The sequence below is a fragment of the Battus philenor genome, unplaced genomic scaffold, assembly GCF_028537555.1.
Source record: "Battus philenor isolate CCGP_79_NKW_IND1 unplaced genomic scaffold, ilBatPhil1.0.hap1 SCAF_6, whole genome shotgun sequence".
Taxonomy (NCBI): Eukaryota; Metazoa; Arthropoda; class Insecta; order Lepidoptera; family Papilionidae; genus Battus; species Battus philenor.
The window spans coordinates 8611475-8637946 of NW_027181726.1; the positions used below are offsets into that span (position 1 = coordinate 8611475).

The window sequence follows — 26472 nt, forward strand, 5'->3', positions numbered from 1 at the left end:
CGCGCTCGACTCCCGCTCAGTCGCACTCCAAACGTGACAAGCGCAGGCGCAGGACTCTGCTACCTGCACAACGATTTCTAAAATTTACCTTCTTGTCTACTTTACGATTGGTAAATATTTATTTCTACTTTCTTATATTTGATTAACAACATTTCTCAACTGCAACACATAATATAAAAGTATTAACACTATATAATTTTCATTGTTCTATTTCGATTTCAGTTCATACACAAATTTTGGAGTAAAGGATATACGGCCCTATACCCCGTAATGGGGCTTAATTTAATTTTACAGGTGAGTGTTTTATTTATACCATTTTATTTTATTAATGTCCGTGAAATTGAACGAATTCGTAATATTTCATTATACACTCCAACAATTAATAATTATTTAAATAATAATTTATATGTGTAATAATACTTTCAATTTAAGAATTAATTGTCTTTAAAAATTTTTGTATGTAAATATTTACACCAAGCACAGTAGTTATGAGAGGAAGTAGGCAAATTTTGTATTAAAAATATCACTTAGACCTATTAACTATGTATAATAAGGTGATTAAATTAAGTGAAGTATTATTAGTTTAAAAAAAAAATATTTTGCTCAAAAGATCGAATAAAATTGATAACTCTTTAAATGGAACCTTTAGAAAATTATTTATTATTATTGATAACATAATATAATGTACTCGATATAATGCAACTGTTGATCTGTCTTTAGTTTGGCATTTGCTTAACATTATCCCAAAACTAAATAATTTTATTATTAAATTTTTTCATTAAAATTCTAGCTCGTTTTTATTACACACAATAACATTTAAAGGATCTATAATATTAGAATGTTAATATAAATGTCATTACTAATTGTTTAACAAAAAACGTCTTATAAAATTAGTAACACTCTCATGTTATTATTTATTATACCTTGGCTCATTTCATATGCGCTACGTTTATGGTGCATTAAAGTCGAACAAGGAAAACATAAATAAAAATTTTGGGCCAGTGGGTCTCTTTGTCACCCTAACAATGCACCTGATATTTGACAAACACATATTTATCAAATGTCAATAAAAATGTCAAGAATAAATAACAATTAAGTTTATGACGCTATCAAAGCTCAATTTGTATTTTTATACTGTTGTTATCGATGTAAAGTTCATTCCTGTTTTAATGAAGTGTCGTAAATATTTAGATTTATTTTTGTGAAACAAATTGGAAAAACAAATGTTGATATGTCAATATAAAACATAGAGGAATAATATTACCAACAATTTAACTAACTATACCTGGAAGCACTGTTAATAACAGATATAAATTTCGATGAGTAGTATAGTGATATGCAACACACGCGCGGGAGAAGGACGTTCGGAACATCATTCCCTGGCCTTACTTACCTACAAATTAACAATGTCATATAGAACGAAACGTTTTTTTGTTCGAATACATTCTTAAGATATAAAACACATAAAAAAAACCTGTTTAACCAAATAAGAATTGCATTGGTTGTTAAAAAAAAAAACATTGTCAAATTTGAATTTTTATGTTTTTATGAAAAGCTATCTATTTTGAAATATTTATTGACATTAACGATGTATATAGTACAGGTTCGCCTCGTGAAGTAATGAAGAAAATTGAGTAAAACGTCGAATATGACCCCTAATGATTTGCGAAATGTCAAGCGCAAATAGGTATACTTAGTACTGGACGATGACGACGACCCCTAGCGGCTACCTGCCTCTGATGCCTGTATGCAAATTGGCTTGTTTTCCGAACCAGACCAGTCAATGTACTAGCGCCCATTTAAAACTAATTTATTAGATCAGCTCAAACCAAGCACATTTAACTGAACTAATAAATTAGAAATATTTTTCAAAAAATTAACGACAAACTGGTTTTGTTTTTAATCACGGTTCCGGATTTATAACAGTAGATAATCATTAAGAATACAACTGGTCTATAATTAGTAAAAATTTATTGATCTAAATATTTTTAAATTCGTAATTTAAATAACAGTGTATAATAAACACTTGACTGTGTTATCGTTCAGCTTTTGATCGTGGTTATTGTTTACAGCCTTAAAATGCTACTATTGTTTCAAAACAAGCCGATAAGTTTATTAATTTAACTTATCGAGGGTTTGTTTATCAAAATTTAAGTTTTAGAATATTTGGTTTATTTTTCAGATAGTTTTCGTACACGATACTAGATAATACTATCAATAATTGTAAAAAAAAATAGTCCTATTAGCTGCAAGTTTTAGAACTAAACACATGGAATACTAAAAATGTTAAACAAGTCATTGGTACTGGAAGTTGGTAAAAATACGTTATCCGAAACAGGAATAAACACGGGAAATGATGAAAAAATTTTGCATATTTGTTATGTCACTGACCACTAAAACGGTGATAAAGATGGTCAATGACTCTATTTAAATCATAGACATGGAAATAAATTTAGTGAACTTGCCTAAAGTGTTGGTCTGGGCATAGACTTTGTCAGGTTATGTAAATTACGCAAAGAAGTGCTACGTTTGATCGATAGGTCAGCGACCGTCGCCACCTACGCCCCGCGATTTAAAAACGGTATGTCACACGGGCTTCGACAACAAAATTCTATTCTAGAATCTCTACCAACACTTTGTATTCTCAAGCGGCTAATGTTATATATAATTTTTAACAGAAGTATTCCGCTTTTCATGCAAAATTAAATTAAATTTTTATTTTGAAACACATTAATATATTTTTTCGTAAAATACTTCAAAAACCACGACGATTTTTTAAAACAATATTTTTTTTGTATTAGTTATAACTTTTAATTCTTATGTTATCAAGATAATTTATTTTTATTGTTGAGTATAATAATGATTGTCTATTTATGATTTTAGCGGTAAAAAAACAATGCACCAATTATATGTAGACAGAGATTGTCGTATACTATAACAACATTTCAATTAGGTTGTAGTCACACGTTTAACGGTTCCGTAACACGGGTTTAATTTGAACGTCTTGTACTACACTTACTCATTCTATTGACAAAAGACCACGAAGCTTTTTTATACGGGGTCAGTGATCTCGGAATCTTTGTTCGATAAACTGTTTATTTATTTATCAAAACACGATTGACTGGTATAATTAACAGCTAAGATACAGTCAAGCTTATTCGTGGGTTATTCGAAATATGGAGATATTTTTAAAATATATTTAAACTATTCATAAACTATGTATAAAACAATTTTCTCAGGGTGCGGTAGCTCTACTGCTGGTCACGAAAGCTGCACCATCGCCAAGACTCGAAGATGAATCCTTCATGCGAAGTGCAGTGGAGACTATACCAGAACATGATCCCATTCCTAGACCGATACGAGCTTCAGTTGAAAGCGTTCCACTCAGGTAAATATTTTTATACATCACAGCAAAGAGACGAATGTGGCTTCTCCTTACGATATGTATTAACTTCAGTCAAAACCCACATACGCACACTAATATACGAAGTTTGGTTTTGCCACCTTAAGATATACTATTTTATATTAGCTTTGTCATTTCTAAGTTTATACCGGAACACAGTAATAGTAATATAATGAGTAAAGTTTAATTTTTTTTATTATCCTAGACGGGGGAATAAAAAAATAGACGGTATTTTATTTGTCGATTGGAGAAATTGTCTAGGTTCCAGTCGGGGACGAATTGTTTTGGCTACTGAAGCACTTCAGTATATCAAATTTAATTACAGATTTGAGAAAAAATGTAATTATGTCTCTAAGAAATAGAAATGTTACTATATTTAAAGATTGTTTTAATTTCAAATAGAGTTCATAGAATTATTTTAAACAAGTCCGTGTAATTATAATTATTTTGTTTACATTACCGCCTCACGACACATTGATAAGGAAAGAATATTTCTTGATGTTATGAAAATAAAGCATTTAAATTCTTTAAGATATGAGTAAATAAAATAAAGGTAACTTATACACATAACAACTAGTGTCTTTACATCGCGTGAGCGGGCCAACTTCTGTTACACTAAATGCTCTAGATGAAATAAACTAAATTACAAACAATCGAACTGTGGCAGAAGGGTCATCTTCCGCAGTCTTGATCGTTGCAATTATTCCCAAAAATAAAATAAACAACTTTACATGATGCCAGGTTACATAGGTTGTCATTTATAACTTGGCACTTGTTTATTTTTAATGTTCTAAAAACTATTAGTTTAACCATCGTATTGTTTCTATCTTACTAATTTAACAGAGATGCGATAAATATTGTTTAATTTTCATGTTATCTTTAAGGAATCGACGAGACGAGGGCGATATGCGCTTACCGCTACGAGATGCAGTAGAAAAACGGCCTATTTCTGTAATTGATCCAGTCAGCTTATCAAAAGCTTTGGGGGTAAATACTGACATGACTCTTAAATAGATATGTATAAAACTGTATTTTTTAACAACAATAATGGAGATACACCTGACATTTACTGATTGCTTCCTGGTAGAGTATTATATCCATAACTATATAAAAAACGGACAACCTGTTATATTGGACTTAGATTGTCGCAGATATAGTTCACCAGTAATCTACTTTGATGATCAATAGACGCTTCGCCTAACATAGAAACTATTAACTGCTTACAATGATATATAACAGATATGAGCAAAACTTGGGGCCTGCCAAGCATTCCTAAAATTAAATTTCTTTTATCGACTTTCCCCCATCAAAATGTTTTTGTAAAATTAATTGTAAAAAAACTTTAGTACATACTAAACCAAAATATTTTTTTTATGATCTTATGGTCACTTGACGGCGACTTGTTCAAACATTCAGCATGAAGACGCCGCGACTGCGCGAATTTTTGTATTAAATTTATTTATGAAATCTAAAGATTTTTTTACATGTAATGTTCCTTTTTGCTTTTTCCTTTTATAAAAATTATAACAAAATGTCGCTTTTTGTATGCAGCACCACGATCGGATTCATCAAATATATAAATTTACATCATTCCTAATATTATTTCATAAAAATATATTATTTATTTATTTAGATATAAAAATGTGTGAAATTGTACCCTGAAACACGTAAAAATGTTTAAAAAATATGAATTTTAATATTTTTACAGACCGCTGAACTTTTGTCTGAAAGTTTTGGGAGTGTGAAAGAATATTACGGCGCCGCAAGCTACTTGAACAAGTACGTATAAAATCGAAATTATTCTTAAATTCGTATATTTCAAAAGAAATCTTATTTATATAAATATCTATTTTCATTTCAGCGGTTCGCGGACTGATGAAAGACTACAACAGGGCAATGCTAATCTACAAGGTAAATTTGGTTAAATATATTTGTGTTATCTTAGTAATTTCCATTTTGTAGATTCATTTAATAGAATGAACATAATTTTAGGTGATAAATTGCGAACATTATTTTAATGTATAAATTAATTTTTACTTTTTAAATTCGTACATATGTATTTTGATTTAAAAAAAGTATATACTAATTTATCTAAAACCTTTAAAATTTGTATAAAAATATGTGCATTTCTAGAGATGCAGCAAACCATGGGCAATCCAACAACACGTCGTTTGGTAGTTTGCTATTTGGAGTCGTGGGCCGCTTATAGAGCTCCGCCTCTAGCATACACTGCCGGCCTGGTCCCTCCATCTTGCACCCATCTGCACTACGCTTTCGCAGTGATGCACCCTCACAACTACGCAGTCATACCGGCTAACGAAGATTACGATGTTATCAAAGGTAACTGTCTTTTTTAAGCATTTAACTTTAAGAGTATTATTTTTCTTTTGTATACATTCACGAGATCAAACCAAAAACCGTTCATGAATTAAATTGTAAAAGTTTTTCTTACTATAAACTTTTTTTTTTTTAGGCGGTTACCGTATCGCTACAGGACTGAAAAGAAGAATCCCTGGCCTCCGAGTTCTCATAAGTATTGGCGGTGAAGGCACTGGCCGTCTTTTTAGTGAAATGGTGCAGGAGCCTTATAGAAGGAACGCATTTATTGAAAGCGCTCTCACTTTCTTGCAAGAGCATGATTTCGATGGTATCGATCTTCATTGGATTTATGCAGGTACGAAAAATTCAAAAAGTTCAGTGTAAATTAGATCATAATAAAATCAAGTTACAATTACTTCTTACTTCTTTTTCAGGCGATAGAGATGAAAACGAAAAGGAATTGTTGACGACTCTGCTTTATGAACTTCGTGAAAGATTATCACCATATGGATACCTCCTTTCTACGGTGTTGCCGCCATTCAGGTATTTTTTTAATTGAACACTAGAAAATGAAATAAAAGATTAAAGGATATATTTTTACAACCAATTATATATCTAGGTATCAAATAGAGGATGGCTACGATCTAAGCGCAGTTAGTGGCGCTACGGACTACACGATCTTACAAGCGTGGGACATGACACACGGCAAACGCGACGAACCGCCCACTAGAGCATTGCAGCACAGCGCGTTGCATCGCGACCCGGGAGCTTCTTCACGAAACCAACGATATGACAATATTGTAAAGACCAAACATATTCCTTGTTTACTATATCACATGCCTACATAGCTTATTTTACATAAATTCAGGGAATGGGAAACATAGCATAATCTTTCCTTAACCACACGTCTTTAGAAACGTTTGAACTGTACTTTTCATTAGAATTATTACTTTACTTTGTCAGCCTCGACGGTTTCATCCTTTGCTATAACGGGGATTATAATGTATTTCTTATTATTGGTATGTTATACTATAGGAAGAATAAACTGTATAAACCTTACTTTAACAAAAATATGTCATACAATTTCCTGAGGGAATTTTATTATTATTGGGCCTATCTGGATCTTTAAGGTTAATAGAAACAATGCTCTCATGCTCACCTTGCACCATTTTGTTTTTCCTTCTGCTTAATTATTGACCACCTTTTATTTGAAAAACGTGGTACTTCTCGTTACGCATTTTCAATCAATCACCTTATAATTACAAAATATTTGTTATATACATATACGAATATCTACTTTATTATAAACAATACGTCTTTTAATTTGTTTTAGGAGTTCATGGTAAAATACATTCTTCGTCATGGGATGGCGGCTGATAAATTAGTCCTCGGTATTCCCTTGTACGGTCGCAGTTACACACTCGCTGCTTCCACGCTACCTGCACCTGGAGCTGCAACGAGTGGATGGGGTGACGAAGGCCCTTACACGCAAACACGAGGAATGCTTGCATATTTTGAAGTATGTATTGCATTTTCTTTTATTTCTATAAATAATTGAGTACATATAACTAGGTCGTTCAATTCATGCTTCATGGACAAGCACACAGTCTTTAGATATCTTTACGATGATAAAATCAGAAATAAAGAGGTCAGGAAACAAGTAAAAGTACGGTCACTTTACCTAGCCCTTTACCCTTGAGTCATAAGCTTCTAGAGTAAAGTCCACAGAGCGGCAAGCGTAAGGTAGAACATCTACTCACAAAGTATAGAAAAGTCCTTGTAAGGGTTGTCGGAAGACGTTGAATGCAGACTGCTTCCATCATGTCTTTTTGGAAATATATGGAGGAGGCCTATGTCCAGCAATAAACATCATACAGCTGAAATGATGATAATAAAATGATGATGTAATGCGTAGAATATTAACATATGCACTTTACCTAAATAAACAAGAGGACCTTTCGATATGTAATACAAAACTTCTAAGTTTTGCTAATTTGTCTAAACAAATGTGTTTTATTACGTGAGTTAATGTGTTCAATGGATGTGTGCTTATTTCTAGATCTGTATGGCACAACGTGAAGGTAAAGGAACTAGTGGACTCGATGAATCTGGGAACTCATTCGCAGTGTTTGGCAATCAGTGGGTCACTTACGATACACCTGATACAATTCTAGAGAAGGTAAAATTTTTTAAAACTTGATTTTAATGAATTACTTGAAAAATAAATAAGATAAAAATGTTTTCTCTTTAATTAGATGAAATTCGTGATAAGTTTGAACCTCGCTGGAGCAGCGGCATGGGCAATAGACATGGACGACTTCCGCGGGCTATGTGGGTCGCCATATCCGATCATGAGCGCTATATCCACCACGTTGAACGGTAAATGCTGACCATTGTTATACAGAATACCGTTTAAATTAATTAATTACCTGTTATGAATAAAAATTTGTCTGATGGAAACCGTTGATTGCCATTTTCTTATAAAAGTAAAAAAAAATCTTAATAATGTAACCAGTACGATATGCCAATCAAATATATAACATTTAAACAATATTTCTCTGTACAATTATGTATATATATTACAGGAGAATCTACACTTACCGATCAGTCCTCTCTAAAGATCGGATCTTGCGAAACAGAACTTCCCTATTTAGCATCTGATGAAGAATCTTGCGCACACTTTCACTTCTGCACTGGTGGTATTAACTACAGGATGGTATGCGAAGATGAAAGGCTTTACGATCCTTCAACTGGTTTCTGTGGGTAAGTGAAAATTTAAAAAGGTTACATAAATTGGATTACAGTAATTTTTCTGCAGAAATTTAAAAAAAATCACAATTCTAAAAAATAATTTTGACCTCCTAGGCATCAAGATGTTACAAAATGCATACCCGGGCAGAGTTTACGAATTAGCGTAGAAGACGCTGCCAGATTCCTATCACAAGCGTATGAGACGGACTTTGAGGTATTAATAAATATTATAATAAATAATAAGCTATTAAAATGAAGTATAATAAAGTACCTCTTGCCTAATATATTTTTTCTGGCATTTGCAGTGGAGTAAAGACGGTTTATCACATAAAGAAGTAGAGCAGATCATGGAAATGCCTCAGTCTGAAATAAAAAAGAGTAAGTTTTGTTGGTTTTCTTTCGTAATAGCCTGTATATTTTTTCTTTTTTTTATGCATACGCGCAGTAAAAGCTTATAACGATTTACCATTACACTTGGATATTGATCTATTTAACACCAGGTATGTCAAATTGGAAATACCCTAAGTAGGGAATATTTTGGTGATGATGGGAGATAGGCAATAGGTGCAATAATATAGCACGGCTTGGCATGGTTCATTTGTTTTGTTGTGTTTTTTTTTCTCTGTTCTTTTTTTTTGTATGTTTAACATCAATAAATATAAACGCTAATAATACATATAAGTGGAAGCTTGTTATTAGCAATTGTCACAAGCAATTGTCATATTTTAAAATTTGTTATTAGTCTGTAAACTTTCTGTAAAATAAAGTAAATATATAAGTATTTAAGAGAAATATTTAATGGCATTTATTTTTCAGGTAGAGACAACAGTAAACGTGTTGTCTGTTATATGACGAGTTGGGCGTTTTACAGACGCGGTGAAGGAAAATTCGTACCCGAACATATAGACACGCGCCTCTGCACGCATGTGGTATACGCCTACTCGTCTTTACTAACTGATGATCTTGTCATTAAAGAATTTGATCCATGGGCAGATATAACAAACAGTAAGTAGCATTTTACGAACCATAAATAGTTCTTAATATAATCGACGAACAAAGTTCATACCATAAAATGCTCTATTTATATAATGATTAAAATAACGCATTTTATGTTATAAATAAAACTTAATACTGACTACAACGAACTAAGAGTGCATTTATACAAATGTAAAATGTGTCTCTAAATTTGTCTTTTATACAGTGCAGACGCGTTCTCTTGCTCTGATCTTAAATATTCCTACCTACACTATGACTTAGCATCATTTGGCTAATTTATATTAAAACATATATTTGTTGATGAATGTTGTTGTATCGAATTAGTTGTCTTTAATTTTATTATTAAGTACAAAATTCAGACATTGGCAGTGAATCAGTGACTTTTTTTTAATAATTCTAATTTGTATCATTAGTGTTTTGTTTAAAACAATCGTTTATAGAGCGCAGACAGTTGAGAGAGAGATTCCCGCCATTTTATACGGATCTTTTTTCTTACAGCTGTGTGTTAGACAGCGTTTTATTATATTTTACGATTTTTCTTATACGTAACTACAGGTAAAATGTATACAAATAAACAGTATAATAGAAGTTACAGCACTACAGAACGTTAAATGCCTTGAGGTTAAAGACAATGTGCCGTTCATAAAAGTATCTATGTATAAATCAACTATTTCACCTACTCTGGCAAATAAAATACTACAGCTAAGAATTTACTTTATTTTAACATCTCTTCTTTTTTTCAGATTTATACGAGCGTGTGACTTCTCTTCAAGACGTAACAGTCCTCTTAGGGTTAGGTGGTTGGACGGATTCCGCAGGCGACAAGTACTCGCGACTAGTGTCCTCTAGCGCTGCTCGTACCAAGTTTGTAGTTAAAGCAGTCAGTTTCCTTAAGGCGCACAACTTTAAAGGACTCCATTTGGATTGGAATTACCCGGTCTGTTGGCAAAGTAACTGCAAGAAAGGTGCAAAATCTGATAAACAAAATTTCGCCAAATTGGTTCAGGTCAGTTACTGTTGTATTATTCTATCACTGTTTTATTTTCATTATAATAATTTAAACGAAAAATGCGTTAAAACATATAAATCACTCTACAGGAATTGTCTAAAGCTCTACATGCAGCTGATATGGAATTAGGTGTCGCCCTATCCGGGTACAGGGAAGTGATCGAGGCCGCCTACGATTTACCTGTTATATCTAAAGCCGCTGACTTTATGAGCACTATGACGTATGATTATCATGGCGGATGGGAGCGCACTACTGCACATCACACGCCATTAGTTCCTGCCCAAAGAGATGCCCTCGCTTATTATTCGATTGTAAGTATCATCAACATGTTCCATTACAATATTTCTTTAATTTATTTCTTTATATATAACATTTGAAAATATCTCGATTCATATGCTATTTAAAAATAAAACTCTTTTTTCAGGAATATGCCATTAAAGCCATGATTGATGGAGGAGCAGACCCCAAAAAGTTGTTACTTGGCTTAGCATTTTATGGACAGTCCTATAGATTGGCAGATGTTGAGGGATCGACCTCTCCAGGTGCACCGGCTGCTGGCCCAGGTGAACCTGGAGAATTCACCAAACAGCCAGGAATGCTGTCTTACTATGAAATTTGTTACAGAGGTAATGATATAACAAGCGGTTTTTATTGTCATTCTTTACCTTAACGTTACAATATGGTTTGTACCCTACCTTCGATTGTTATATATAAATCGTCCACGTGAGTTGAGTTTACCACATACACGTAGTTTAAGCTCTGCTGTTAACCGAAAACAGAGGAGTGCGTCTAGTTTCCTACCAATGATTTCTTTACTATCTTTATTAAATTATATAATGTTTACTATATTTTTTCACAGTTAAGAATTTACGATGGAAGACTGGAAAACAAGATAGAGCTGGCCCGTATGCGTATTCCAATAACCAGTGGGTTGGATTTGATGATCCGAAATCCATTCGAGAAAAGGTATATCATTTTATACGTTTTCATATTATGATACCAAATTAAATATATTGAATAAGAGCTCAAAAATCTAAATTACTTATGACATTTATTTTAGAACTGTGAAAATTATTAAATGAATGAAATTTACTTTCTTTATGGAGACGCGAAGATTAATATTATTTTGTAAAAGTAACTTAAAGAATCGAAATTGTTACAAATGTATTAAATGTTTTCTAACATTATATTATACCGATTTTCACATTTAGGTTGAATGGGCCCTTGGACTGGGATTGGGAGGTGTAACGGCGTGGGCTATCGACCTGGACGATTTTAACAACCGCTGCTGCATGGAACCCTCTCCACTGCTACGCGCTGCAGGTCGCGCTCTAGGTCGTAACGTTCCAGCACCGCCAAAGTCATCCTGTGATCGTCCACCAGAACCAGTCACTCCTGCGCCTCCAACCACCACACCAGCTGAGTCTGATGGTAATAATTTTATTTAATCTCAAAGCTTCAATTTACGTTATGCTTGTTAACAGTTTCATTTTCATTCAGTTTTTATACTATATTTGAGCGCAACTTCTCAAGTCTAAATTTATTGTTTTTAATAATAACATATACAATATATTTAGCAATATTCAGTCTATAATTTTTATAATATTTTTTTTCTAAAAACTATTATAAACAATATACTTCGGCACCTTAAGATGAATTACTCCATTGAAACGTGAACAACTTCAAAGCTGCTCAACGAGCCGTGGAGAGAGCTACATTTGAGTGTTCTCTGCAAGACCGAATCATGCTTGAGGATATCCATAAACGAACGAAGGGTGTTATTCTGCTGGGAAACCCACATTACCCAGCGGAATAGCATTGGGCAATTCACATATTACGCAGAACAGTTGGCAACTGGGACCTGGAGCGAAGACCATGACTGTCACGCATCATGTCCGAACATTCACCCGCAAGGTGGACAGATGACACTCTTAAGGTTGTCGGAAGATGTATGAATGCAAGTCGTTCCTAGGCCCAATTGGAAATAAATGAGACCTATGTCCAGCAATAGATATCTTATAACTGAAATTATAATGATGGTGATGATGGTTTTACTTATAACTTGTAACCACATTTTACTAGTAATATATTTATTATTTCTTTAACTGTTGTTACAAATTTTGACTATCTTGCGTAGATAATATATCGCAAATTTACTATAAATCGCGTAATAATTAAAGGTTCTATCGGTGCAACAAGCGAACATGTTCATCACCACGATCATACAACAAAACCAACGTCCACGACATGGCCGAGCTGGAACCCGCCTTCCACCACCGCCATGACATGGTGGCCCCAGGCTACCACTACACCTGCGCGACCTACCACTACTAAGACCACCACCACGAGAACAACCACCACCAGGAGAAGTACAACTCGGCCTCCTACCACTACTACAACGACCACCCAAGCACCTGAAATGGATACTGGTACGGAAGCAAGATAATATTAAAAAAATTGTTACTGACTTTTACATTTACTTTAACAGCTGTTTAATAATGTTGTACAGTTGACCGTATTTCATTAATCTGGAATCGACATATTTCATTTCAAATTATATAGTATTTATGTATTAATAAGTTTAAATTAACTGACGATAGTTTTGGTACAATTACAAGCAGTAGTCCATCGCCATAATTCGGGAGCCCACGACAAAATCAGACTTTTTTGTCATCACTTTTAATCCTTATTTATATGTATATATTATATAAAAATATTTATAGATATATATCACATATATGCCGGCACATACGAGTATATACGAATTTAGGAAATTCGTCTTCCAAGAGGGTCGGGGAGGCGTTCATTAAAAAAAGCATATTATCAAACTATTTTTTTTTTGTAAATTAAAAAGAACAAAAAGAGATTTTATGAAATTACACTTACCAAAAGCGGTGCGAAGTGGGTTTTATGTAGCAAATTGTATAAAGGAAATTTTGCTGTTACATATATTTTATTTTGATATAATTAACCTTTTTTTTTGCATTTTAGGTGTAGAAGGAGCAGACTGCGAGGCCGGCGAATACCGGTCAGCTCCTGGCGACTGTGAGGCTTATTTGCAATGCGAGGGTGGTCAGTGGAGAAAACACCGTTGCGCACCAGGTCTGCACTGGTCTGCCAAAACGGGACGCTGCGATTGGCCAAGCTTCGCTAAATGTACAGGTGGAGTACATATTTATTTTAGGTCTTGCCACCCATTTCTTAAGCAGGTGTTTATTTCAACTATCACAAACAGTAATTCCGTCTAGGTAGTTGGCTTAGCTATGGTTTTTAAAACAAGCTCCTCAAGGCGATAATTGCGTAAAAGTTACCGGAATTAAATACTCGTATTATTACTGTTATAATAAAAATATTCACAAATAATTATTTTTACAGAAAAACCGCCAAGTCAAGCAACCACAGCCACGACTACATTGGCTCCAATAACTTCTCGTCCGCCACCTACCACGACCACAAGACGCACCACCACTTCTAGAAGAACAACTACTACAAGAACTACTACTACTACAACCACAACCACCACAACACCTAGGCCCAAACCTACTACCACTACAACCACTACACCTGCTTCTACTGATACAGGTCAGTAATGTTTGGGTATAAAAAATAATCAAGATGCAATGTGTAAAGATCTGTCATAGGTTCTTCATGGAAGTACCATGCTGATAACATTACAGTAATTTTTATACAACATCAGTTAATTATTACTTAACCATCTTATTTTGACTAAACTTGGAAAATTAAAAAGCCATATTATTGAAAAATACTAAGTATACGACTAAGCGCTAATAAACACTTATATCAAAGTAACAGATTGCCTTGTCTTTTAGGAAATAATCTATAAATTTAGTATTTTTCAGTCATTTTAAGTAGTATAACATTATTTATTACTTATTAGCATTAATCAACAGATGAATGTTCTCCTTGATACTGTCATTATATCTATGTTTTTAAAAATCGAACTACTGAAAAAGGCAAAGTAGACCTTGATCAACCTTGAAGTCAAATCAATAACTGAACTCTGCTAATTGAGGAAAGCAGAGGCGTATCAAAGAGCTTGTCATTGGCTCTGTAAAGGCATTTCATGACAGGAACTAACTTCAGAAATGAACAAACAACTGTAAAGAGATAAGGCAAAAACTTTCTTTCTTTCTTCTTTGCCTCTTCTCCGCTCCGAAAACTAAATCCAAGATCCTATATAGTATCTCGACGAGACAGTATTTTTACAGCTTATTTTGAATTTTAGTATGTTGATTTAATAATGGAATATTAAGTAAAGTACAACACGTTATCGATGATCATTGTTAAAGATGGCGTTGCTCCTGGTTTACCGTGCAGTGGACAAGAGTACGAACCGGCACCCAATGACTGTAACTCGTACTTGCACTGCGACGGCACCGTGTGGCGACTCCAGAGTTGCGCTCCCGGCCTGCACTGGAGCGCTAAACAAAAGCACTGTGACTGGCCAAAATACGCCAAATGCGAAGGTAAAACAAAATCCAATAGCATCGAAATACAATAGAACAAAATTTTTTTGTCAATTTCTTAACCTCTTAAACTAAACAGTAAAGATTACATACAGAGTGATTGAAAACTGGTTTGAAAGCATTAATATTATTTGTCAACAAAAAGCTTGTAAGTGTTACACCTATTTCCAACCACACTGTATAAAGTGATTACTCTGAAATATTTAGTTATTTTTTTGTATTGATCTGCATGGATAAATCGTAAACAATAATTCATTTTAAAACAAAGAATTCCCAATTTCGAAAACGTTATAATATCTGTAATCATTAATTTTTCGAAAAGATCAATATATTAATTGAGAGCCAAATTATTATAGAGCGGACTTTAATGTATGTAATAAAAAATATTTATTTAATTTAATAAGACAACTATCCAACAGGTTCCACTCAGAAGACCACTACAGTTCCACCTAAAACTACACGGGCTCCTAAACCAACCAGACCGCCTACTACTAGTAAGTATCTTTGAGATTTAATTTTAAAAAAAATTATAACATTTTGTTTGTTATTTATACATAAACTAACAACTTGTAAAATATCAAAGCGATTTCTTATAAATAACTAGTCTCTTCTTTTCAGAGGAGATAGTTGTGCACTATTACTGGAAAATGGAACAATGCTAAATGTTTCCTTGTTGATAGTTTTCAATTGTATAATGGTTTTTAGGTACTTGGCAACGGAATGTTAATAGCCTATGCAATAATATTAAATTACGTAGTTTCGATTATTTTTTTAGGTTAGAATAATCTTTCAACCTTTAATCTTAAATTGTAATTTTAATTGGAAAATTTAATTGGAATAGTTAATTGGAATAATGACTTAACCTTTAACCATGTGTCTAAATGTTACTTGAAACTGATCAATAATATTTTTTCTCTCGCGATGCAAAGCAAACTTGTTTTCAATTCGTATTTCTGGAGGAACATGTTTCTGCCATCCTCTGGTAATTGTTTTTCTGTATTAGATACAGTCTTTATAGAAAAAGAAGTAATTAAATAACCTGCAACATAATGTACAATCTCAATGGTTTCACGATATTTGAATAAAAACCTAATAACTTCTTTAACTCTATACAAAATATATATTTTTATTAGTTTATCTTTCTAGTCACAGAAACTTATTTTAAAGATTTAATTATTGATTCCAGCAACAACTTCAAACTTGGAACACCGAGAAGATATGCTTTGTAGTGACAAAGAAATGTATGCACCGGCCACAACCTGCGACGCATACTTGCTCTGTATAAGCGGGCGTTGGCACAAGCAGCGTTGCCCGTCTGGACTTCACTGGGACAAACGAACCAATCGCTGCGATTGGAAAGATTTCGCTATGTGTGAAGGTACAAAAATATCCAGAAAGTTTTATTCTACTACCATAAATGTTGAGATAATTATATTCAAAGTATAGTACAACGAGTGATATTATTATTTAATTAGTTACTCATTTTTCAGCAGCAAAACCAACAACTACAAAGAGACCGGTGTACCAGATTACAACAACTACAATGAAAACAACAACAACAAGACGACCCACCACTACTACTAAGAAACCGTACACTGTACCTGAAGAAATCCAAAAGCCTTCGGTTAGTGGTACATCATTGCTCAAGTAGACTTCATTAAAGAATACATTACTTATCATATTTTTTCCTACAGCGCTGTGCGACCGGTACTTACCATACACATCCACGATGCGAGAAATTCTATGTATGCGTGAACGGAATATTAGTTACTCAAAGTTGTGCTCCTGGTCTCGTTTGGAACCAGGAACGTTCACAGTGTGATTTTCCTTCTCACACGTCTTGTACTGATCGTAGAAAAGTAACATCTGCGGCAATGATCGATATAACCAAGCTCACAACTGTAAATGGCTTACCCGATTTCGAGGAAATAGAAGAATCAAGTAATAAGACAATTTAATGTATACATTATTAATAAGCTACAAAGAACTATTACTAAATTGGTTTAATTTTTTTCTAGTATATTGTGAAAATGGTCAGTATGACAGGGTTCCTACAGATTGTACTCGCTACAGGCACTGTCTATTTGGTAAATTTGAAGAATTCTCATGTAGTGCCGGATTACACTGGAATCAGGTAACAAACACTGTCTACATTTTTCATAGATATTCAGAACATCGTAATAATTTTGAAGCTATGTTATACTATACATATTTCAGGATAAACAAATATGTGATTGGCCAAAATATGCAAAATGTAAGACAAAGAAAGTGACCACTACCACAACCCAGGCGCCTTTAATGGATCCAGTAATAACAGTGTCAGCAATTAAACCTGAAGTACCTATAAAACCAATTGAATCATCGCCAACATCAGTTGCGATTTTGGATCCGATCACCAAACCCCAATTACTTAATTGTAAGAAACCATTCATTTACGCTGTACTTTTAAATATGACATTCAAGTACATTTTCATGGTTAAATATGCAGTATATACATTATTTACTTTAAAATTATAAGTTAAAGTATTCTGGTAATGTTAAATTTAATTACATTGAATTGTTTAATAAGAAATTACAACAATAGGTACTTTTGATATAGAAAATTTACATATAAATAGCTAACTATCGACATTATTGATACTGAATTTTAAAATAAATTATAATAATCTTTTTCAGCACGTTATAAACTCGTTTGTTACTACACAAATTGGTCATGGTATCGTCCTGGTCTCGGAAAATATGGCCCAGAAGATATTGATCCAACTCTATGCACTCACATCGTTTTCGGATTCGCTGTTTTAGGACCTGATGGATTATTAACTCCACACGATCCTTGGGCAGATCAAGAAAATCGTAAGATTCTTGACTTAACATTACCATTTATAGAAATTTATAACGTGTATAATACTTAATAATAATAATTTCCTCTGCAGACCTCTATGAAAGAGTAATAGAATTTAAGAAATATGGCATTAAAGTGTCGATTGCAATTGGTGGATGGAATGATTCCATTGGAGACAAATACTCAAAATTAGTGAACGATCCAGCATCTCGCAGAAGATTTGTTAGTCATGCTGTAGAATTCATTGAAAGATACGGATTTGATGGATTAGATTTAGATTGGGAATATCCAAAATGCTGGCAGGTATGCATTGACAAAATAATTCAGAGGAATACCGATTTAGAGTAGTATTTTATTTTTCCTACTTGTTAATTTTCAGGTGGATTGTTCTATGGGACCAGATTCTGATAAGGAAGGCTTCGCTGATCTAGTACGAGAGCTGTCTGCGGTATTTAAACCAAAAGGTTTGATATTGTCGTCTGCTGTTTCACCAAGCAAGAGAGTGATTGACGAAGCATACGATGTGCCGGTTCTTGCTAGACACCTTGACTGGATTGCTGTGATGACTTATGACTATCATGGACAGTGGGACAAGAAGACAGGACACGTTGCTCCACTGTATTACCATCCCGATGATGATAATACATATTTTAATGCAGTAAGTACTTAAATACATTACTACTCATTTAATTTAATGAAATTTCTATTTAATATTTACTTCCAAATCACTTAACTCAATTATTAAGAAAAGAGAATAAAGCAATTCGTTATTACAGAATTATACAATGCACTATTGGATGGAAAAAGGCTCGCCGTCACACAAACTTGTAATGGGTATGCCAATGTACGGACAGACATTTACAACCTCGTCGTCATATGACATTAATTCCTTGAACGTACCAGCCGTATCGGGTGGAGATGCTGGAGAATATACAAGGGCTAAAGGTTTCTTAGCATATTACGAGGTACGAACATATATGAATTGATTTGTTTTAGGTGCAATACGTAGATGCAATACATAGGTGCAATACATATAAAAAGTTTAGATCATGTAAAATACTATTGTAACATAAATATGATCTAAACCTTTAATTTATCGGTAACATTACAGATTTCAATATTAAATATCGATTTTCTCCCAATTTAATATTGTAGATCAAATTTACTTCATGTAAATTCTAAATAATAATAAACTTAAACTTTGACTACAAGCTACACTCTTTTCCAAGCGACCTTATTTTGATTTAGCAATTCTTATGATATTTGTTTCTTATTTCCTAACAAATAATTACTTATTTATACCTGATAAATTTAAATATGATAACAGATTTGTGAAAGAATCAAGAACAGAAGATGGAAGGTTGTTAAAGATCCCCTTCAAAGAATGGGTCCGTTTGCATACAAAGGTAATCAGTGGGTATCCTTCGATGACGTCGATATTATAAAGAAGAAAGTTAATTTCATTAAATCCCTTAACCTTGCCGGTGGTATGGTCTGGGCTCTAGATCTTGACGACTTCAAGAATAGGTAACTGATATTTTTTAACTCTTAAAATTAATTTGCTGGAAGTTGTAAGATAAAAGAAATAACGAAATTAACTATTTAATATTTACAGATGTAACCAGGGCCCATATCCTCTGCTTAACGCTATAAAGAAAGAATTTCTGGCACCAAATACAGATTTCGAACAAATACAACCAATAACTGAGACCTCCAATCAAATAGACGAAGATTTAGAAGATATCGAAGTAAGACCTTCCTTCACAAAGCCTAAACCTACTACTACGCCGCGACCAATCAAAGAAACGACACCTTATACCACAACAAATAAACCAATACCCCCCGTCATGGATGAAGAAGAGCAGTATAAAGTTATATGCTATTTTACAAACTGGGCTTATTACAGGTTAGTTTAATAATCGATTTTCAATATAAATAAAAGTTTTGATCTAAATAATACGAAAAAATATTTATATAAACTTTACTTTGCAGACCGGGATCAGGAAAATATACGCCTAACGATATTGACCCATCTCAATGCACGCATATCGTGTATGCGTTTGCTGTCCTTGACAGCGATAAATTAGAAATCAAACCTCATGATAATTGGTTGGATGTTGAAAATAGTAGGTACTTTTTGGTTTGCTTTTTTAGTCCCAAGGATGCTTTAAAACAGTAAATAAATTATAATGTCTCTTACAGAATTTTTCGAGAAAGTGGTGGAGCTGAAGAATCAAGGAGTGAAAGTTTTGATCGGGTTGGGTGGCTGGAAAGATTCAGCAGGAGATAAATATTCACGTTTAGTAAATAGTCCAGCCGCTCGAAGAAAATTCGTTGTGCACGTGATAGATTTCATTGAACAATATGAATTTGACGGCTTAGATCTCGACTGGAATTATCCAACCTGTTGGCAAGTACGTAATGAAATATTTTTGAAACTTTATAAGCTACTGTAAAATGTTATATTAATAACTTAATTACAGGTTGATTGCAATAAAGGACCTAGCTCAGATAAAGAAGGATTCGCTAAACTCGTCACAGAGCTACGCTCCGCTTTTGTCCCCAAAGGTCTTTTGCTTTCTGCTGCAGTTTCAGGAAATAAGGAAGTTATTGACGCTGGTATGTTTTTTCCTTTTATAATCAGTATTTTAATTTAAAATAAAATTAATTTTAAATAACCTTTTTAAAATTTGTACAGGATATGACATCCCAGTTTTGGGTAAGCAATTAGATTGGATATCTCTTATGTCATACGATTATCATGGGCAGTGGGAGAAAAAAACAGGACATGTGGCTCCAATGTATTCTGGAAGTGAGCACGATGATGAAAGATTCAGTGTGGTACGTATTGAATGTTTAAATACACGGAAATTCACAGGTGAAATCATAATGTCATAGAATAATATTAAATATCTTACTTTCAGAACTTCACTGTTAATTATTGGATTAACAAAGGTGCGCCGCGTGAAAAATTAATAGTGGGTATACCATTTTACGGTCAAACATTTTCACTCTCAAATGTTGACGACAATGGTTTGGGATCACCTGCTAATGCTGGAGGAGATCCGGGAGATGAAACTAGAGCGCGAGGCTTCTTGGCCTTTTACGAGGTAAAAACGGCAACCATCACCAAATAAATTCATATATTATATAGAAGTACTCCGAAAGCTTCATAATCTTATTTCTGTATTAGATTTGCGGTCACATTAGAACAGGTGGTTGGGACATAGTTCAAGATCCTGCCGGTAGAATGGGTCCATACGCCACTCGGGGTGATCAATGGGTGTCTTTCGACGATGATAATATGGTTCGTCATAAAGCACAATACGTAAACGCCATGGGCTTGGGTGGAACCATGGTATGGACCCTCGACTTGGATGACTTCACTGGTGAATATTGTGGCTGTGGGAAATCGCCGCTCCTAGCTAATATCAACTCTGTTCTACGTGGACATGAAGAACCTCCAGCATGCTCGTTGGAAGAAAGTAAATATATCTTTATTTCAATATATATATAATTATAACTAAATAATAAACATAAATTTATTTTCGTTTCTTAGTTACATATTTGACAATAAAAATAATATAAAGAACAAATTGAAATACAGTTGTAATTTCTACGCTAAATACAAAATTCAGGTGCAAGCTAAAAAAAAGTCTGTTAGGTGAAAGTCTAACCTACGAGAAGATTTGTAAATTATTCAAAACTTAATTGACTATCCGTTATTGCCTATAGGCTTACCCACGCCCTGACAGAATGAGAGAGAATTAAAAGTTTTACCAAAAAATATTCAAGCTTGTTTAGCGGAAAATAGCATAAATCCCACTGTTTTAAAATCAATTCGGAGCATCGTAAACAGTTTTACTAAGACGGAAAAGAAAAGAAGATTCCGGTATAAAATGCCGTGGTACTACAATATGCACGACAGAAGGAAGTAGAAACCGAGGGGTACACTAACTTTGCACTTCTTTATTTTGAGAAGTCGAAGCTCCTTTTTATATAATCAATTATAGTAAAATGTTAGGGCAAAACTTCGTGTAGAACTACTACTGAATACTATTAGCATCTCTTACCATTAGGTGATCATTGTACTCCAATCGCTTTCTGGTATAACAATAGTACACCTGGTATCATATATTAAGACTAAAAATCTGTCCTGTGAGTGATTCATATAATATCTTGAAATGGCTTATGAGTTTAATTAACGCTATGCGTTTTTCTATGTTATGGTTTAATATATCACCACTGAAAGAAAAACAAAACTCTTCGACAGTTAAAAAAATTATTATTTCAGTCGCACCACCGCCAACAACGGCTCTTCCCGACACGACTATTACTGAAACTGTAACGTCAGCGATGACCACCGAAGTTACAACAGCCTCCACTACCTTACAGTCTGAAACTGAATATCCTGCAACTGTAAGTATGGCAATAAAAAATTCTGTAATTAAATCAATGTTGGGCAGTCAAATCATTATAAACTTTGTGGTATAATTAATGTTCATATTTTTAGGAAACTGGACTTGTGGGTAAAGCTTGTTCGGGCATATCATTTAAGGCCGATGAACATGATTGCAGCAAGTACTATCTTTGTCTTAACGGCGAGTACATCGACCTCTCCTGTCCCGCACCACTCGTTTGGAACAAGGTAGCCAGCCATTAATGTGACTCCAAAATTAATCTCTATTTAGTGATGTTTTTATTAAAAGTATTATTATTACTTTGTCGCGAAAATAGCACTTTCGTTCTATCAAATATTACCACACATAATTTTTAAAGCTATTTAGAGTATCCCATAAGCGTCTTCCTTTTTTATCCAAAATAAATACGCGATGTTTGTTATTTAAGGTGGATTTATTATGTTATAGATAACCTGTTCTGTTCTATACCATTCTTCCGAATTTCAGGAAGCCTTATTATACTGAACTAATCCCATAAATGGAAAAGTAATCGTGCATATTTGTAAAAATACAGCCACTTGAGTCACTCAGCATGGCGCGGACAAAAGTTATGGGACTACCTAAAAAAATACGAAATTATTTAAATAGTTTCTATGCTTTTTTTTAAGAACATTTTTAAAACACATCCAAATTTAGACACTGTGTTAAGAAATATTTACCTTTTTACTCCGTACGTTGTAAAATATCTGTTACATTCATTAATAAAATTATACTAAACATAGATTTGTTTATAGAATCACTGCGACTGGCCAGCAAAAACACGATGCAAAGGGAAACCAAACCTCAAAATTACGGAAGCAGAAACAGAAGATAAACCAATAATAGCGTGCTACTTCTCAAACTGGGCATATTATCGGTAAACTCATATGACTCATAAATATAAATGTTTATCATACAAATAATTTAAAGCATTACGTTACTTGAATAATCTTGTCATGGTGTAAAAGTGTAAAATAAAATGAAGTTTAAATCTGGCCATCAATTTTCCAGACCGGGCAAAGGCAAATTCGGCCCTGAACAAGTTGATGCATCACTATGCACGCATATCGTATACGCCTGGGCTCACCTCAGCAACACGTTTAAATTAGTCCCTGGTATACCTGAGCTGGATGTGGACAACGGTAAGTTTTAAAAGTAGTAAAAAGATCGTCACATGTATTTTGTTTTATTATTACAACACTTAAGTTTTTTCGGTTATCAATTTCAGATTTCCTTGGAAAAATATCGGAGTTAAGGTTGGACGGGGTGAAAGTAATTCTAGGAGTTGGTGGATTGAAAAATTCGCACGAAATGAGTTGGAGTAAGATGGCATCGAGTCGAGAAAATAGGAATACTTTTATAGAATCGGCACTGACGTTCTTGAAGAAATGGAAGTTTGATGGATTACATGTGGCTTGGCAATACCCTGTCTGTGAGAATGTTAGTTATTTTATAAAACTATAACATAATTTTTAATAACAATACGCGCCAATAACAATAAATACGTATAACAAATTTAACTTACTATTGTAGGAACTATGTGTCGATGTAACACACAGAACAGAAGATAGAAACAACTTTAACGCTTTGCTATCCGAGCTTTCAAAGACCTTCCGACAACACAACTTCGAGTTATCGGCTGCTGTTTCACCAAACCTTCAAGTCGCTGCTCTAGCTTATGATCCAGAAGTCTTGACGGCGACACTTGATTGGATGGCAATTGCGGCTAATGATTATTATGGCTCTACAAAGAAGCGGACTGAATATTTGTTACCTTTGAAAGGAAGTCAGGCGACAGAAAATAGTGACTATGTGAGTGGCTATTTATTTAACCTAATATCTAGATTAACAATTACACACTTATTTCATTTGCGAGTTTACAATAAACTGTTTAAAGATAGATAAATCAATTTGAATAAATAAAAATTACTTTAGAATAGGCTATAATTGCACATTGTAAGCCACATGCAGAAAAAACAAAGCGTTTTAGTGTTACACGAACCACATATTATTATTTTAAAATTAGAAAAGTTAATATATTTTACACTTAACCTGAGAGAAGTCGAGATAACCATCTCGGAATCTTTTACTATTAAACACTTCATGAAGTGCTCCATGGAGCATCCAATTGACCTTAGAGCTCAGTGGCCTCCTAATTCAATGAAATATATAACGTAATTGAATAATTATAATGCATAAAAAAATACCGTTACAAAAAACGCCTTAAGTTGAATATGTAATATCATTTTTAGTGGTTTTAGCCTAGATTTGGCTAAATTATTTGGTCATCGAAAATCTGTTGGCTTGATATCGAGTTAGCTGGGCTGTTTATATGACAATTGTTTTTTTTTATTAACTGGCCGTTTTGGGCCTCACGTACATGGCTTTACAACTTGCACAGAGTCCTAAAGTCTATGGGTAAATAAGTTATATTACACTTTAACTACACTATTAACTTACTATTAACTACACTTATTTGTTGTCTTATTATCTACTTTATTATATCTGTATATTCAGTTTAAAATTTGTAATTTTGCTATGTAATATAAGTTGTATTATTTCAATTATAATCTACTTAAATTACATCTTCAATAGAAAATTTATAATATATGACTTCTGTCTTTAATAATTCTCTACAGTAAACCCTAAAAGAATCAAATAATAATTTTATAACAATAAAACCTACATCTGGGGTCTTTGTTCGCAAATGGACTAAACCAATGCCGCCTTGTTACAGAAATCTATTTTGGCATATTGGTCGGGGGTAGTGCCCGTACGTCAGCTAGTGATGAGTGTACCAGCGTACGGCCGGTCCTACACATTGCGGAGCGAACTCTTCGGCCATCCGGGTGCGCCGAGCGCAGGACCAGGCGATCCAGGAAACTACACACAAGTTCGAGGATTCTTAGCATATTATGAGGTTTGTTAAATCTTTTCAGAATATGTTATAACCTACCAACACACCATAGGAGAATTTATTCTTATCAGACTATGACTAAAACGAACGCAGTGCACATTATTTAAATAACTGTTATATGAAAATTTTCTAAGATATATCAATCTATTGTGTGTAATAGCTTATGTGTACTCGTTCCGCTTACGTCTATTTAAAAATAAAAATTGTAATTTTGGACAACAATATTAAAGTTGCCTAGTTAAAGTTTATCAAACCAAGTTAACTTTGCGGGGTATTAGTAATTCATTAATTAATGTGTGTAAATTATATTTCCACTGTAGATTTGTAGTGGCATCAAATCACAATACTGGGAAGAGGTCGCAACGGAGGAAGGCACCTGCGCTGTTCACAGGTCACAATGGGTGTCGTATTTGAGACCACAGGAGGTGTTCCAAATCATTTCTACTTCATCGAGATTGGGTCTTCGCGGAGCGGCGTTGTGGGCACTTGATCTGGACGATTGGCGCAGTGAATGTTCATGTGAACCTTGGCCGCTTCTTACGGCATTAAGACAGGGTGTATTTGAGCCCGATATTTCACCCACATTATGTTAAGTCTTAAAATAATTTACATATAAGTTTGTCTCTATGTTTCCATACAAAAGTCTGTCAGACATTACATATAAGAAAAAACATGTCAAAAATTAAAAGTATTTTACTGAGCTTGTAACTAAATGATACCTTAAAAAAGTTGCAATGACAAAATCAAATAATAAAAACTTGGTATTGTTGTGAAATGTTGCGATACTCACGTTTATGTTTAAGCGTCTCTTATAAGAATACATTGTAAATTTTGTAGTTTAAATTTGCTTGTGAACGATTGTTTCACGACGCCTTGTGATATTTTGTACATTACTTTGTAATTCCTATTATTTAGAAGGTAAAAATGACTTAATTTTTCATAAAACGATGAACTTTTATGAATTCTATAGCGAATTTGGAATCAAATCTATATATATTGTGAGCTCAACATATATATTTATATGTAACACCTAATTCAGTAATGTTGAAGGTGCATTATAATATTTCTACTTCTACTTTTTTTTTTGAAGTCATACTTATTAAATTGTAACAAAGTACCTCTAATGCCATAAATAAGAAATATGAGATTTGTATAAAAATAAAAAGGATGGTCGCAATAAAATATATATATTTTTTTTTATTTTCAATCAATCGTAAATTAAAGATTATTAACAATTATTGAACACCAAAAATGTAGGAATCTTTAACTTCGATTGCTTCTTTCTTGAAAAATGGTTTCAGATCTATTT

The 26472-nt window shown here is 33.6% G+C and overlaps 1 protein-coding gene across 1 annotated transcript; it reads left to right on the forward strand.

Moving 5' to 3' along the window:
- Cht10 (Chitinase 10) lies at positions 1–26297 on the forward strand. Its single transcript, XM_068773826.1, has 52 exons — positions 1–110; positions 223–294; positions 3240–3388; positions 4288–4390; positions 5112–5182; positions 5265–5314; positions 5537–5743; positions 5877–6077; positions 6157–6265; positions 6342–6522; positions 7056–7241; positions 7782–7901; positions 7978–8101; positions 8308–8485; positions 8588–8687; positions 8779–8851; positions 9290–9478; positions 10213–10475; positions 10568–10789; positions 10903–11104; positions 11338–11444; positions 11690–11909; positions 12659–12907; positions 13470–13640; positions 13854–14060; positions 14789–14965; positions 15385–15459; positions 16152–16343; positions 16456–16589; positions 16660–16906; positions 16984–17099; positions 17183–17381; positions 17642–17818; positions 17899–18110; positions 18187–18465; positions 18584–18772; positions 19135–19334; positions 19423–19713; positions 19800–19933; positions 20010–20221; positions 20291–20426; positions 20506–20648; positions 20732–20917; positions 21001–21292; positions 22102–22226; positions 22321–22455; positions 23002–23123; positions 23258–23388; positions 23475–23686; positions 23780–24058; positions 24984–25166; positions 25484–26297. The coding sequence occupies exons 2-52, from the start codon at positions 271–273 to the stop codon at positions 25754–25756; spliced, it is 8757 nt and encodes a 2918-aa protein (XP_068629927.1). The 5' UTR covers positions 1–110; positions 223–270; the 3' UTR covers positions 25757–26297.
- Positions 26298–26472: the final 175 nt, after the last annotated feature.

What these genes read in the sequence shown, in the direction of transcription:
- Cht10 (XM_068773826.1), top strand. Translation starts at nt 271, where the DNA reads ATGGGGCTTAATTTAATTTTACAG. An exon ending in AAGCTTCGCTAAATGTACAG is followed by an intron (nt 13,641 to 13,853) that starts GTGGAGTACATA and finishes TTATTTTTACAG; the next exon opens with AAAAACCGCCAAGTCAAGCA. An exon ending in AATATCCAAAATGCTGGCAG is followed by an intron (nt 18,111 to 18,186) that starts GTATGCATTGAC and finishes GTTAATTTTCAG; the next exon opens with GTGGATTGTTCTATGGGACC.